This window comes from Montipora capricornis, chromosome 8 (assembly GCF_036669925.1).
Source record: "Montipora capricornis isolate CH-2021 chromosome 8, ASM3666992v2, whole genome shotgun sequence".
In the NCBI taxonomy this organism is placed as follows: Eukaryota; Metazoa; Cnidaria; class Anthozoa; order Scleractinia; family Acroporidae; genus Montipora; species Montipora capricornis.
The window spans coordinates 22,636,123-22,653,726 of NC_090890.1; the positions used below are offsets into that span (position 1 = coordinate 22,636,123).

The window sequence follows — 17,604 nt, forward strand, 5'->3', positions numbered from 1 at the left end:
TTGCCTAGCGTGCTAAATTCGTATTCTTGTTGTCTATTTTTAGGTTCTCATGCACATTCAAGCACGTCTAATGCAAGTTTTCTATTTAGCAGCACATTATCTTCACGCCCGGACTCTACAAATGATTCCATTTTACCTTCAACTTTCACTGCTACTAGATCATCCCTTTTCACCGCTCTGCGGCCGACACCTTCATTTTCCTACACCCCGAATGCTTCGGCGAGCATAACTACTTCTACCTTAGTTCCTGTGGTATCAAGTAGTGCATTATATGTGTCTCCAGATGTCTCACACAAACAAACAGACGTGTCCTCGTCAACTGTTTCAAGAAATCAACAAGTGTCTTCCTCGCCAGGACTGTCATCATTGAGTAGTTTGGATTCTGCTTCAATTACTTCGCTGTCAACAATATTGTCGAGCCCCTTCTCTGTAACAGGATATTTGAGCCAAGAAATCTCTACCATGTCAAACGTGCTGCAGGTTTATTCATCCTCCATCTTCACAACGAAGTCGTCAAAACAACCGGTATCAAGTGCGTCAGTAATCCAAGAAGGCTCAAATTCATCGTCTTTGCTTTCAATGTTAAGTTTGTCAACGACTGAATCTGCCTCCCAATCAAGCCTTCAACCATCCACTAGTTTAACGGTTCCTTTTCCAACAAACGAATCTTTGGGTTCCCTCTCTTCTACCAAGCCTCTGACAAGTATGACAGTGTCGAAGCGATCTTCGTCGAAGAGCATTACATCAACACCACGAACTTTGATTACTACTACTACTACTACTACTACTACTACTACTACTACTACTACTACTACTACTACTACTACTACTACTACTACTACACTAAATATTGCGGAGAGCTCGAGATTTAGCAGCACATTATCTTCACGCCCGGACTCTACAAGTGATTCCATTTTACTCTCAACTTTCACTGCTACTAGATCATCCCTTTTCATCGCTCTGCGGCCGACACCTTCATTTTCCTACACCCCGAATGCTTCGGCGAGCATAACTACTTCTACCTTAGTTCCTGTGGTATCAAGTAGTGCATTATATGTGTCTCCAGATGTCTCACACAAACAAACAGACGTGTCCTCGTCAACTGTTTCAAGAAATCAACAAGTGTCTTCCTCGCCAGGACTGTCATCATTGAGTAGTTTGGATTCTGCTTCAATTACTTCGCTGTCAACAATATTGTCGAGCCCCGTCTCTGTAACAGGATATTTGAGCCAAGAAATCTCTACCATGTCAAACGTGCTGCAGGTTTATTCATCCTCCATCTTCACAACGAAATCGTCAAAACAACCGGTATCAAGTGCGTCGCTAATCCAAGAAGGCTCAAATTCATCGTCTTTGCTTTTAATGTCAAGTATGTCAACCACTAAATCTGCCCCACAATCAAGCCTTCAACCATCCACTAGTTTAACGGTCCTTGTTCCAACCAACAAATCTTTGGGTTCACTCTCTTCTATCAAGCATCTGACAAGTATGTCAGTGTCGAAGCGATCTTCGTCGAAGAGCATTACATCAACACCACGAACTTTGATTACTACTACTACTACTACTACTACACTAAATATCGCGGAGAGCTCGAGATTTAGTAGCACATTATCTTCACGCCCGGACTCTACAAGTGATTCCATTTTACCTTCAACTTTCACTGCTACTAGATCATCCCTTTTCACCTTTCTGCGGCCGACACCTTCATTTTCCTACACCCCGAATGCTTCGGCGAGCATAACTACTTCTACCTTAGTTCCTGTGGTATCAAGTCGTGCATTATATGTGTCTCCAGATGTCTCACACAAACAAACAGACGTGTCCTCGTCAACTGTTTCAAGAAATCAACAAGTGTCTTCCTCGCCAGGACTGTCATCATTGAGTAGTTTGGATTCTGCTTCAATTACTTCGCTGTCAACAATATTGTCGAGCCCTGTCTCTGTAACAGGATATTTGAGCCAAGAAATCTCTACCATGTCAAACGTGCTGCAGGTTTATTCATCCTCCATCTTCACAACGAAGTCGTCAAAACAACCGGTATCAAGTGCGTCAGTAATCCAAGAAGGCTCAAATTCATCGTCTTTGCTTTCAATGTTAAGTTTGTCAACGACTGAATCTGCCTCCCAATCAAGCCTTCAACCATCCACTAGTTTAACGGTTCCTTTTCCAGCAAACGAACCTTTGGGTTCCCCCTCTTCTACCAAGCCTCTGACAAGTATGACAGTGTCGAAGCGATCTTCGTCGAAGAGCATTACATCAACACCACGAACTTTGATTACTACTACTACTACTACTACTACTACTACTACTACTACTACTACTACTACTACTACTACACTAAATATTGCGGAGAGCTCGAGATTTAGCAGCACATTATCTTCACGCCTGGACTCTACAAGTGATTCCATTTTACTCTCAACTTTCACTGCTACTAGATCATCCCTTTTCATCGCTCTGCGGCCGACACCTTCATTTACCTACACCCCGAATGCTTCGGCGAGCATAACTACTTCTACCTTAGTTACTGTGGTATCAAGTAGTGCATTATATGTGTCTCCAGATGTCTCACACAAACAAACAGACGTGTCCTCGTCAACTGTTTCAAGAAATCAACAAGTGTCTTCCTCGCCAGGACTGTCATCATTGAGTAGTTTGGATTCTGCTTCAATTACTTCGCTGTCAACAATATTGTCGAGCCCTGTCTCTGTAACAGGATATTTGAGCCAAGAAATCTCTACCATGTCAAACGTGCTGCAGGTTTATTCATCCTCCATCTTCACAACGAAGTCGTCAAAACAACCGGTATCAAGTGCGTCGCTAATCCAAGAAGGCTCAAATTCATCGTCTTTGCTTTTAATGTCAAGTATGTCAACCACTAAATCTGCCCCACAATCAAGCCTTCAACCATCCACTAGTTTAACGGTCCTTGTTCCAACCAACAAATCTTTGGGTTCACTCTCTTCTATCAAGCATCGGTCAAGTATCTCAGTTTCGAAGCGATCTTCGTCGAAGAGCATTACATCAACACCACGAACTTTGATTACTACTACTACTACTACTACTACTACACTAAATATCGCGGAGAGCTCGAGATTTAGTAGCACATTATCTTCACGCCCGGACTCTACAAGTGATTCCATTTTACCTTCAACTTTCACTGCTACTAGATCATCCCTTTTCACTGCTCTGCGGCCGACACCTTCATTTTCCTACACCCCGAATGCTTCGGCGAGCATAACTACTTCTACCTTAGTTCCTGTGGTATCAAGTCGTGCATTATATGTGTCTCCAGATGTCTCACACAAACAAACGGACGTGTCCTTGTCAACTGTTTCAAGAAATCAACAAGTGTCTTCCTCGCCAGGACTGTCATCATTGAGTAGTTTGGATTCTGCTTCAATTACTTCGCTGTCAACAATATTGTCGAGCCCTTTCTCTGTAACAGGATATTTGAGCCAAGAAATCTCTACCATGTCAAACGTGCTGCAGGTTTATTCATCCTCCATCTTCACAACGAAATTGTCAAAACAACCGGTATCAAGTGCGTCAGTAATCCAAGAAGACTCAAATTCATTTTCTTTGCTTTCAATGTTAAGTTTGTCAACGACTGAATCTGCCTCCCAATCAAGCCTTCAACCATCCACTAGTTTAACGGTTCCTTTTCCAGCAAACGAACCTTTGGGTTCCCCCTCTTCTACCAAGCCTCTGACAAGTATGACAGTGTCGAAGCGATCTTCGTCGAAGAGCATTACATCAACACCACGAACTTTGATTACTACTACTACTACTACTACTACTACTACTACTACTACTACTACTACTACTACTGCTACTACTACACTACATATTGCGGAGAGCTCGAGATTTAGCAGCACATTATCTTCACGCCCGGACTCTACAAGTAATTCCATTTTACCTTCAACTTTCACTGCTACTAGATCATCCCTTTTCATCGCTCTGCGGCCGACACCTTCATTTACCTACACCCCGAATGCTTCGGCGAGCATAACTACTTCTACCTTAGTTACTGTGGTATCAAGTAGTGCATTATATGTGTCTCCAGATGTCTCACACAAACAAACAGACGTGTCCTCGTCAACTGTTTCAAGAAATCAACAAGTGTCTTCCTCGCCAGGACTGTCATCATTGAGTAGTTTGGATTCTGCTTCAATTACTTCGCTGTCAACAATATTGTGGAGCCCCGTCTCTGTAACAGGATATTTGAGCCAAGAAATCTCTACCATGTCAAACGTGCTGCAGGTTTATTCATCCTCCATCTTCACAACGAAGTCGTCAAAACAACCGGTATCAAGTGCGTCAGTAATCCAAGAAGGCTCAAATTCATCGTCTTTGCTTTCAATGTTAAGTTTGTCAACGACTGAATCTGCCTCCCAATCAAGCCTTCAACCATCCACTAGTTTAACGGTTCCTTTTCCAACAAACGAATCTTTGGGTTCCCCCTCTTCTATAAAGCCTCTGACAAGTATGTCAGTGTCGAAGCGATCTTCGTCGAAGAGCATTACATCAACACCACGAACTTTGATTACTACTACTACTACTACTACTACACTAAATATCGCGGAGAGCTCGAGATTTAGTAGCACATTATCTTCACGCCCGGACTCTACAAGTGATTCCATTTTACCTTCAACTTTCACTGCTACTAGATCATCCCTTTTCACCGCTCTGCGGCCGACACCTTCATTTTCCTACACCCCGAATGCTTCGGCGAGCATAACTACTTCTACCTTAGTTCCTGTGGTATCAAGTCGTGCATTATATGTGTCTCCAGATGTCTCACACAAACAAACAGACGTGTCCTTGTCAACTGTTTCAAGAAATCAACAAGTGTCTTCCTCGCCAGGACTGTCATCATTGAGTAGTTTGGATTCTGCTTCAATTACTTCGCTGTCAACAATATTGTGGAGCCCCGTCTCTGTAACAGGATATTTGAGCCAAGAAATCTCTACCATGTCAAACTTGCTGCAGGTTTATTCATCCTCCATCTTCACAACGAAGTCGTCAAAACAACCGGTATCAAGTGCGTCAGTAATCCAAGAAGGCTCAAATTCATCGTCTTTGCTTTCAATGTTAAGTTTGTCAACGACTGAATCTGCCTCCCAATCAAGCCTTCAACCATCCACTAGTTTAACGGTTCCTTTTCCAACAAACGAATCTTTGGGTTCCCTCTCTTCTACCAAGCCTCTGACAAGTATGTCAGTGTCGAAGCGATCTTCGTCGAAGAGCATTACATCAACACCACGAACTTTGATTACTACTACTACTACTACTACTACACTAAATATTGCGGAGAGCTCGAGATTTAGAAGCACATTATCTTCACGCCCGGACTCTACAAGTGATTCCATTTTACGTTCAACTTTCACTGCTACTAGATCATCCCTTTTCACCGCTCTGCGGCCGACACCTTCATTTTCCTACACCCCGAATGCTTCGGCGAGCATAACTACTTCTACCTTAGTTCCTGTGGTATCAAGTCGTGCATTATATGTGTCTCCAGATGTCTCACACAAACAAACAGACGTGTCCTTGTCAACTGTTTCAAGAAATCAACAAGTGTCTTCCTCGCCAGGACTGTCATCATTGAGTAGTTTGGATTCTGCTTCAATTACTTCGCTGTCAACAATATTGTGGAGCCCCGTCTCTGTAACAGGATATTTGAGCCAAGAAATCTCTACCATGTCAAACGACGTGCTGCAGGTTTATTCATCCTCCACCTTCACAACGAAGTCGTCAAAACAACCGGTATCAAGTGCGTCAGTAATCCAAGAAGGCTCAAATTCATCGTCTTTGCTTTCAATGTTAAGTTTGTCAACGACTGAATCTGCCTCCCAATCAAGCCTTCAACCATCCACTAGTTTAACGGTTCCTTTTCCAACAAACGAATCTTTGGGTTCCCCCTCTTCTACCAAGCCTCTGACAAGTATGTCAGTGTCGAAGCGATCTTCGTCGAAGAGCATTACATCAACACCACGAACTTTGATTACTACTACTACTACTACTACTACTACTACTACTACTACTACTACTACTACTACTACTACTACTACTACTACTACACTAAATATTGCGGAGAGCTCGAGATTTAGCAGCACATTATCTTCACGCCCGGACTCTACAAGTGATTCCATTTTACCTTCAACTTTCACTGCTACTAGATCATCCCTTTTCACCGCTCTGCGGCCGACACCTTCATTTTCCTACACCCCGAATGCTTCGGCGAGCATAACTACTTCTACCTTAGTTACTGTGGTATCAAGTCGTGCATTATATGTGTCTCCAGATGTCTCACACAAACAAACAGACGTGTCCTCGTCAACTGTTTCAAGAAATCAACAAGTGTCTTCCTCGCCAGGACTGTCATCATTGAGTAGTTTGGATTCTGCTTCAATTACTTCGCTGTCAACAATATTGTGGAGCCCCGTCTCTGTAACAGGATATTTGAGCCAAGAAATCTCTACCATGTCAAACGTGCTGCAGGTTTATTCATCCTCCATCTTCACAACGAAATCGTCAAAACAACCGGTATCAAGTGCGTCAGTAATCCAAGAAGACTCAAATTCATCTTCTTTGCTTTCAATGTTAAGTTTGTCAACGACTGAATCTGCCTCCCAATCAAGCCTTCAACCATCCACTAGTTTAACGGTCCTTGTTCCAACCAACAAATCTTTGGGTTCCCTCTCTTCTAACAAGCCTCTGACAAGTATGTCAGTGTCGAAGCGATCTTCGTCGAAGAGCATTACATCAACACCACGAACTTTGATTACTACTACCACTACTACTACTACTACTACTACACTAAATATTGCGGAGAGCTCGAGATTTAGTAGCACATTATCTTCACGCCCGGACTCTACAAGTGATTCCATTTTACGTTCAACTTTCACTGCTACTAGATCATCCCTTTTCACCGCTCTGCGGCCGACACCTTCATTTTCCTACACCCCGAATGCTTCGGCGAGCATAACTACTTCTACCTTAGTTACTGTGGTATCAAGTCGTGCATTATATGTTTCTCCATATGTCTCACACAAACAAACAGACGTGTCCTTGTCAACTGTTTCAAGAAATCAACAAGTGTCTTCCTCGCCAGGACTGTCATCATTGAGTAGTTTGGATTCTGCTTCAATTACTTCGCTGTCAACAATATTGTGGAGCCCCGTCTCTGTAACAGGATATTTGAGCCAAGAAATCTCTACCATGTCAAACTTGCTGCAGGTTTATTCATCCTCCATCTTCACAACGAAGTCGTCAAAACAAGTGGTATCAAATGCGTCACTAATCCAAGAAGGCTCAAATTCATCGTCTTTGCTTTCAATGTTAAGTTTGTCAACGACTGAATCTGCCTCCCAATCAAGCCTTCAACCATCCACTAGGTTAACGGTTCCTTTTCCAACAAACGAATCTTTGGGTTCCCCCTCTTCTACCAAGCCTCTGACAAGTATGTCAGTGTCGAAGCGATCTTCGTCGAAGAGCATTACATCAACACCACGAACTTTGATTACTACTTCTACTACTACTACTACTACTACTACTACTACTACTACTACCACTACTACTACTACTACTACTACACTAAATATTGCGGAGAGCTCGAGATTTAGCAGCACATTATCTTCACGCCCGGACTCTACAAGTGATTCCATTTTACCTTCAACTTTCACTGCTACTAGATCATCCCTTTTCACCGCTCTGCGGCCGACACCTTCATTTTCCTACACCCCGAATGCTTCGGCGAGCATAACTACTTCTACCTTAGTTCCTGTGGTATCAAGTCGTGCATTATATGTGTCTCCAGATGTCTCACACAAACAAACAGACGTGTCCTTGTCAACTGTTTCAAGAAATCAACAAGTGTCTTCCTCGCCAGGACTGTCATCATTGAGTAGTTTGGATTCTGCTTCAATTACTTCGCTGTCAACAATATTGTCGAGCCCCGTCTCTGTAACAGGATATTTGAGCCAAGAAATCTCTACCATGTCAAACGTGCTGCAGGTTTATTCATCCTCCATCTTCACAACGAAATCGTCAAAACAACCGGTATCAAGTGCGTCAGTAATCCAAGAAGACTCAAATTCATTTTCTTTGCTTTCAATGTTAAGTTTGTCAACGACTGAAGCTGCCTCCCAATCAAGCCTTCAACCATCCACTAGTTTAACGGTTCCTTTTCCAACAAACGAATCTTTGGGTTCCCCCTCTTCTACCAAGCCTCTGACAAGTATGTCAGTGTCGAAGCGATCTTCGTCGAAGAGCATTACATCAACACCACGAACTTTGATTACTACTACTACTACTACTACTACTACTACACTAAATATTGCGGAGAGCTCGAGATTTATCAGTACATTATCTTCACGCCCGGACTCTACAAGTGATTCCATTTTACGTTCAACTTTCACTGCTACTAGATCATCCCTTTTCACCGCTCTGCGGCCGACACCTTTATTTTCCTACACCCCGAATGCTTCGGCGAGCATAACTACTTCTACCTTATTTACTCTGGTATCAAGTCGTGCATTATATGTGTCTCCAGATGTCTCACACAAACAAACAGACGTATCCTTGTCAACTGTTTCAAGAAATCAACAAGTGTCTTCCTCGCCAGGACTGTCATCATTGAGTAGTTTGGATTCTGCTTCAATTACTTCGCTGTCAACAATATTGTGGAGCCCCATCTCTGTAACAGGATATTTGAGCCAAGAAATCTCTACCATGTCAAACGTGCTGCAGGTTTATTCATCCTCCACCTTCACAACGACGTCGTCAAAACAAGTGGTATCAAATGCGTCACTAATCCAAGAAGGCTCAAATTCATCTTCTTTGCTTTTAATGTTAAGTTTGTCAACGACTGAATCTGCCTCCCAATCAAGCCTTCAACCATCCACTAGTTTAACGGTTCCTTTTCCAACAAACAAATCTTTGGGTTCCCCCTCTTCTACCAAGCCTATGACAAGTATGTCAGTGTCGAAGCGATCTTCGTCGAAGAGCATTACATCAACACCACGAACTTTGATTACTACTGCTACTACTACACTACATATTGCGGAGAGCTCGAGATTTAGCAGCACATTATCTTCACGCCCGGACTCTACAAGTGATTCCATTTTACCTTCAACTTTCACTGCTACTAGATCATCCCTTTTCACTGCTCTGCGGCCGACACCTTCATTTTCCTACACCCCGAATGCTTCGGCGAGCATAACTACTTCTACCTTAGTTCCTGTGGTATCAAGTCGTGCATTATATGTGTCTCCAGATGTCTCACACAAACAAACGGACGTGTCCTCGTCAACTGTTTCAAGAAATCAACAAGTGTCTTCCTCGCCAGGACTGTCATCATTGAGTAGTTTGGATTCTGCTTCAATTACTTCGCTGTCAACAATATTGTGGAGCCCCGTCTCTGTAACAGGATATTTGAGCCAAGAAATCTCTACCATGTCAAACGTGCTGCAGGTTTATTCATCCTCCATCTTCACAACGAAGTCGTCAAAACAACCGGTATCAAGTGCGTCAGTAATCCAAGAAGGCTCAAATTCATCGTCTTTGCTTACAATGTTAAGTGTGTCAACGACTGAATCTGCCTCCCAATCAAGCCTTCAACCATCCACTAGTTTAACGGTTCCTTTTCCAACAAACGAATCTTTGGGTTCCCCCTCTTCTACCAAGCCTCTGACAAGTATGTCAGTGTCGAAGCAATCTTCGTCGAAGAGCATTCTATTAACACCACGAACTTTGATTACTACTACTACTACTACTACTACTACTACTACTACTACTACACTAAATATTGCGGAGAGCTCGAGATTTAGCAGCACATTATCTTCAAGCCCGGACTCTACAAATGATTCCATTTTACCTTCAACTTTCACTGCTACTAGATCATCCCTTTTCACCGCTCTGCGGCCGACACCTTCATTTTCCTACACCCCGAATGCTTCGGCGAGCATAACTACTTCTACCTTAGTTCCTGTGGTATCAAGTCGTGCATTATATGTGTCTCCAGATGTCTCACACAAACAAACGGACGTGTCCTCGTCAACTGTTTCAAGAAATCAACAAGTGTCTTCCTCGCCAGGACTGTCATCATTGAGTAGTTTGGATTCTGCTTCAATTACTTCGCTGTCAACAATATTGTCGAGCCCCGTCTCTGTAACAGGATATTTGAGCCAAGAAATCTCTACCATGTCAAACGTGCTGCAGGTTTATTCATCCTCCATCTTCACAACGAAATCGTCAAAACAACTGGTATCAAGTTCGTCACTAATCCAAGAAGGCTCAAATTCATCGTCTTTGCTTTCAATGTTAAGTCTGTCAACGACTGAATCTGTCTCTCAATCAAGCCTTCAACCATCCACTAGTTTAACGGTCCTTGTTCCAACCAACAAATCTTTGGGTTCCCCCTCTTCTATAAAGCCTCTGACAAGTATGTCAGTGTCGAAGCGATCTTCGTCGAAGAGCATTACATCAACACCACGAACTTTGATTACTACTACTACTACTACTACTACACTAAATATCGCGGAGAGCTCGAGATTTAGTAGCACATTATCTTCACGCCCGGACTCTACAAGTGATTCCATTTTACGTTCAACTTTCACTGCTACTAGATCATCCCTTTTCACCGCTTTGCGGCCGACACCTTCATTTTCCTACACCCCGAATGCTTCGGCGAGCATAACTACTTCTACCTTAGTTACTGTGGTATCAAGTCGTGCATTATATGTTTCTCCATATGTCTCACACAAACAAACAGACGTGTCCTTGTCAACTGTTTCAAGAAATCAACAAGTGTCTTCCTCGCCAGGACTGTCATCATTGAGTAGTTTGGATTCTGCTTCAATTACTTCGCTGTCAACAATATTGTGGAGCCCCGTCTCTGTAACAGGATATTTGAGCCAAGAAATCTCTACCATGTCAAACTTGCTGCAGGTTTATTCATCCTCCACCTTCACAACGAAGTCGTCAAAACAACCGGTATCAAGTGCGTCAGTAATCCAAGAAGGCTCAAATTCATCGTCTTTGCTTACAATGTTAAGTTTGTCAACGACTGAATCTGCCTCCCAATCAAGCCTTCAACCATCCACTAGTTTAACGGTTCCTTTTCCAACAAACAAATCTTTGGGTTCCCCCTCTTCTACCAAGCCTATGACAAGTATGTCAGTGTCGAAGCGATCTTCGTCGAAGAGCATTACATCAACACCACGAACTTTGATTACTACTGCTACTACTACACTACATATTGCGGAGAGCTCGAGATTTAGCAGCACATTATCTTCACGCCCGGACTCTACAAGTGATTCCATTTTACCTTCAACTTTCACTGCTACTAGATCATCCCTTTTCACCGCTCTGCGGCCGACACCTTCATTTTCCTACACCCCGAATGCTTCGGCGAGCATAACTACTTCTACCTTAGTTCCTGTGGTATCAAGTCGTGCATTATATGTGTCTCCAGATGTCTCACACAAACAAACGGACGTGTCCTCGTCAACTGTTTCAAGAAATCAACAAGTGTCTTCCTCGCCAGGACTGTCATCATTGAGTAGTTTGGATTCTGCTTCAATTACTTCGCTGTCAACAATATTGTCGAGCCCCGTCTCTGTAACAGGATATTTGAGCCAAGAAATCTCTACCATGTCAAACGTGCTGCAGGTTTATTCGTCCTCCATCTTCACAACGAAGTCGTCAAAACAACCGGTATCAAGTGCGTCAGTAATGCGAGAAAGCTCAGCTTCGTCATCTGTGTTTTTAATGTCAAGTATGTCAACCACTAAATCTGCCCCACAATCAAGCCTTCAACCATCCACTAGTTTAACGGTCCTTGTTCCAACCAACAAATCTTTGGGTTCACTCTCTTCTATCAAGCATCGGTCAAGTATGTCAGTGTCGAAGCAATCTCCGACGAAGAGCAATACGGAGCGAACTCTGTCTACCACTACAACAGGTCAGCCAACCTCTTCTTCATCGGCTATTTTAATAAGTCAGGGAATATCCTCTACGCCAGGAGTGTCAACGCCTTTGAGCCCAACAACAAAGCCAACAGAAAAGGAGACTTCGACGACTGATAGACCAACGTCAGACATTTTCCCACAGGACTCATTTACTGTATCATTGAAAATTGAAAACAGGAATTATAGCGTAGAGCTCGGAAATTTCTCCAGCCTGATATTTCGCGAACTAAAGGAAAACATTACAAAAATAATACTAGAAATTTTAAAAGAGCTATTCGATGGCCTTCCGTTCGAAGTGAAAGACATGACTTTCGGGCAAGGAAGTATCATTTGCACGTTTAAGATTGTCACAGCAAAGGATTCAAAGGTTACTGACAATGAATTGAAAAGCGCTTTAGATGAGGCAAGCGAAGATCGTAACAGAACTGGAGGCCTCATATTTGAAAACATATCAGTGAAGAGAGATCAAGAGTTGGCGACAGAGCCACACAGGGGATTTAACGAGAACAAATGGCCATTGTGGATTATTGTACTTGTTTCAGTGTGTGGAGTGATGATTTTACTTATATTACTAATGGCGTATTTGGTAAGGATGACAGTTTGAGTAGAGTTGATTTTGTTTAACCGCAAACCAGTAAGCTGAATTTATAGGCCGCCATCATCACCACCAAAATTTCAATTTCTTGTGTTTTTATTAGTGATGCATGGCGGTCCATTCGAGTTAAGAGATTACTTCACTTTTGTCGTAGGAGATTATCAGACGAAACCTTCAGGTCTTATCTCGACATAATTGTTGAAATCCTTGCATCTTTAAAAGTTCTTTAAAATCATGTTTCAGAGCATCACAGAGTACACTCTTATTTCACTCGGGCTTTCCAGGGGAAACGCCAGAGAAAAAATGTCACCTTTGTTTTTTTTTTGCGTCCCGGCACAAATAGCGCTGAAGCTTGTAACGCACACGCGCGGAGTCAATCAAAGCGCATAAGTGGCATGATTGTGCAATAGGTCCCTTCATAAAATATCATAATACTCTTTGTTTGTCTCCCCTCATTTTGCATAAGTATTGTTTTTGTTTTCTCTTGGGACCATTGGGGGGAGGGGGGGGGGGGGGCAAAAAAAGATTATTATGGTATTTTCCAAAGTGGCCTATTGCTGATTCATCTTTTATAGCGTATGCGTTAACTTTAAGCCAACGCGCATAAATCATTGCGATTACTCTAACCTAAATAATAAATAAGAATGTAGCCGACATCTCTACTGTATTTCCTTTTATTTGTTTTTTATTTCACGATCCAGAACATCAGAAAACGCCCGAATTCACGCGTTTATGCTTCTAGTTTCTTATTTTGTGGCTGAGGCTGAAGGTTCTTATTTTTTGGCGATTTGGACCTGAAAAATTTCTTAAGATGTTAATAAAGTTCTGTGGTATACCAAGTTCGACTGTAAATTGAGTTGCACTTCAGTGTATCAAGCAACAAGAAAAGCATATTGTTTATGTTAAAAAAAAACGTCTTAAAGTGCAGTTCTTTTACCTTTATTTATACTACTCAAAAAGACCAAAAAACAAATGAGAAAATCAAGATGTTATTAACTGTCTCCAAGCCTGGGCATGTTCACAAACGTTTGCTTAATTTTAGCCTGAATATTCTTATTAAAAGGCCCTTACAAAAATATATACATATTTAAAATGCTATACGATGCCCAAAAAATCAATTTTTCTTTTTCTTTGGATTTCAAAACTATGTTAACTAAACGGTAAGTGACGCAAGTTTTAAGCCTTGACTTAAAAAAGATACCTGTTTATTTTAACTGGACGTTTCCTATTTAATGGTTCGCCATTGCTAACTTTAAAATCTTGAGAGAGCTGGATCGCGGAGAAAATGACGTCAAAGACTCAGTAGTTTAAGAATGCAATGCGTGTGTGTACGCGGTTGAGTTAATATGCAGCACGGGAGTTTCGGCCTTTCAGACTCTTAAACTAGTGTTTTGCATATATCATAAGCGGCGTTTACGCGCTGAGATCATGTATTAAGCTAGTGAGTCACCGATGTCACTTTTCCTTAGACCCAACCCTCTGAAATCCAAAACTTACACTCAAAGTGAACAGCCTTTGCATAAAATTCAAAGCTCAAAATGTTGCCAGTCACGGTCAAGTGTTCAGCAATCACACTTTCAAACTCTGAAGAAAAAAAGGCAGTGATTTTTTGATCACAGAAGCAATTTAAAAAGTATTCGCCGAAGGCGAGGTGAATATCGGTGAATAAAAACCAAGGCGGAGTCGAGGTTTTTATTCACCGATATTCACCGAGCCCGAGGTGAAAAATTGTTTTAGTGTAACTACATTGGTGGTTATTTGAAAAATATGCATTTTCCTTAAAACAATTCATTTCTTTGTCTGTTTCCTCGAGAAAATGGCTTGCGGCCGTTTTGAAAAAACCGCTTAGATGATTATCGCTTGATAATCACATCAAATCCAAGCAATCAGCACAGAGAATTTTCAATAATCACCTTTGTAATTATACCTAAATGTAGATATTTCAGTTTATGTCAAAATCTACAGTGTACCTAAAAGGCTGATCGAAAGCCAACAGAATATTTTCCATGTAGGAGAAACGAGTATAAGGATGTAATCAATAGCTCATTTGTATTAATTCTTTAGATTTCCAGGAGAAATAGACCTGGCAGAGTTGATGAGATGATTGGCTTTGGGGGATTTAATAATGTCGCTATGACAGGTGATGAGCCTGAAGTCGTTTCTCTGACAAGTATTCAACCGAAAGAGAGAACTACGTATCAAGAGAACCATGACATGTCGATAACGACCAGGTACAGTTCAACTTTTTTTTCTCTTAAGCCGTGCCGTACATCATTTAGGCTTTTAGCAATTCACTGACTTGGCTGGATAGGTGGATAGGTTGCCGCGGAATACGTTTGAAAGTGGAGGGTGTTGCCCTGACTTACAATCTGTTGCTCAACCAAAACTCGGGTAGGGTCGTACCTCTTATTGAACACTATATTTCATTGGCTACATAGTGTCGTACTTCCTATTGTTTTCTGTGCTAAACCCATTGTTATCTTTGTTCGTTCTATTGTTCTTTTGGCCAATCCTGAAGCGACCCAACCAAAAAGCCTCGAAGGATAAAAAAAATTATTTACTGCAAGGAGGGAACTAAGGATTAGGCCAACTGTGACACTGGCTTTCACAAAGGATATTGAAGTATCCCTTGTGTCGTGGATTGCTTGTTTTCCAAGTTCCGCCGCTTTTTTCGTGAATAGGCTTTGCAAACGTTTGCAGATCTAAATATGACGGACACATTTTGCGGCTTTAAGCGATGTTCTTTGCGGTTCTTCGTGAAAAAGACCCGATGCCCCTTTTTATCAGTAAATAATAAACAAAAAAGTCAGAAGGTGTTCAACGGTTCATTTGTTCACTGATTTCACTAAGCCCCCCAGTTTGGGCAGAAATGAAAATCTCTTACTGTATTATATACTCAACAGAATATCTCGTTTCTGATTGGTCAAAGACGAATGCATAAATAGGTTATAGAGCGCAGTAGAGGTTATGAAGTACAATACGGATGTTGAACCCACTGGGAAATCGGAAAAATCCGAGCCCCAAATGGGATTCGAACCCACGACCCTCCGTGATCTAGTACGGATGCTCTAACCACTGTGCTACTGGAGACTATGGTGAGCAAGGGTGAAATGTGGGTATTTGACTCGAGCTGCATCACGCAGCCGCAGAGTCAAATATCGACTGACAGCATAGCTCATAACTGCATCGCGCAGTCACATTGAGAGCATCATTGAAATCCAGTTGCCTGTATTTCTGTGAACGATGCGGCCAACCAACCACCAAAGTGAGCGAATGTGAAAGAATGTTTAACACATATTAAATGAAAGGTGTTACAATTGAACCCACTGGGAACTCGGAAAAATCCGAGCCCCAGGTGGGATTTGAACCCACGACCCTCCGTGATACTCTAACCACTGAGCTACTGGAGACTCTATGGTGACCTTTCATTTAATATGTGTTAAACATTCTTTCCCATTCGCTCACTTTGGTGGTTGGTTGGCCGCATCGTTCACAGAAATACAGGCAACTGGATTTCAATGATTCTCTCAATGTGACCGCGCGATGCAGTTATGAGCTATGCTGTCGGTCGATATTTGACTCTGTGGTTGCGTGATGCAGCTCGAGTCAAATATCCATTTCACCCTTGCTCACCATAGAGTCTCCAGTAGCTCAGTGGTTAGAGCATCCGTACTAGATCACGGAGGGTCGTGGGTTCGAATCCCATCTGGTGCTCGGATTTTTCCGAGTTCCCAGTGGGTTCAATAGACCTTATTCACGATAGCCGCCATGTTGGATTTGCCTTTATCGTGCAAATTAGCTACACACTTCTGAGGGGGCAAACAACACAATTTCGAGAGGTTATAACGAACATCTTAGCCACACAGATGACTTGTTTCACGTTCATTGAATGTTTATCACCTAAGGAGTAAAATAGAATGCTTACACAAGTTACTTCGATGTTTTTTTTAGCGAAAATTGAGCAGATAACGAAGTAGAAAGTCAAAATGTCGGAGGCAATCAAAAGATATAAAATTATTGCAAAAGGTACTTAATTCTAAATTATAAAATGTACTTTTAGCAATGTTAATTCAATATTTCGACGAGCCGATTTTCCGCAATTTGCCTTTATTCCAATGTTTGCTCCCCTAGCATAACACATGGCTAATTTGCATGACAATTTGAAAACCAACATGGCGGCTATCGTGAATAAGGGCTATTGTAACACCTTTCATTTAAATGTAGTTATGGAAACACGTCATTTTGTTGAGTATATATTAAATAAAACATCGGATGAACTTTCTTCTGTAATTCGCGATTTATGTTCTCTCGTGTCTTGAAAGCTCTCAAAATTGGCCATAAACCGAGATATGCACTTGCGTGCAAACGATTTTCTATAACAGGCAACTTTCACGATGGCGTCATCTGACTACAACTACCAGAAATCAGTTTGTTTTTCTTTTCATATTTAAAATTTGTATTCCCTGTTATAGCTGTAATTAGCATGAGACAAGCAAAACCTCAAGGATTCTGCTACTTGTAGTCAAATGGTGTCATCATGCAAATGTCCTACTAATAATAAACCTGAACTTGCAATTTTAAATGACGTTTTCGTTACCGTCGCGTCGTAGATCTTAAACTCCGTATTGTTGCACCAGTGAATGCGCGCTAGGTCCACTTATTGCGCGCCAGGGGCCTGGGCACATAAATATCGCCATGTTGCCTTGAAAATGTTGCGCGCGTTTGGCCAGGCCGTTCAACACATGTCGGAACATCATGCAACAATGTTGCAAGATGTTGCGTTGAAATGTTGCGAGCGTTTGGCCAGCCTTTTACAGACCGAATTGGACTCCACTCAGTGTTATTACATTTCTTAACCAATAATATTCTTGCCTTGTGGCGTTGCCGTAGCCGTCAAAACACGCGCCTTAATTGGTTCTTGAAGTCACATGATAAAAGGCATTTGTTCCTTATCTTACGTCAAGGCCTGGCCAAACGCTCGCAACATTTTCAACGCAACATGTAGATGTTTATGAGCCCCAGGCCCCTCGCTCGCAA

The 17,604-nt window shown here is 42.1% G+C and overlaps 1 protein-coding gene across 1 annotated transcript in view; it reads left to right on the forward strand.

Moving 5' to 3' along the window:
• Positions 1 to 17,604, forward strand: part of LOC138013846 (serine-rich adhesin for platelets-like) — a 31,276-nt gene that overhangs the window by 8,993 nt on the left and 4,679 nt on the right. Inside the window, exons 2-3 of the mRNA XM_068860894.1 lie at positions 44 to 12,558; positions 14,632 to 14,798. Of these exons, the coding sequence (XP_068716995.1) occupies positions 44 to 12,558; positions 14,632 to 14,798 (12,682 nt within the window). The remainder of the gene's footprint in view (positions 1 to 43; positions 12,559 to 14,631; positions 14,799 to 17,604) is intronic.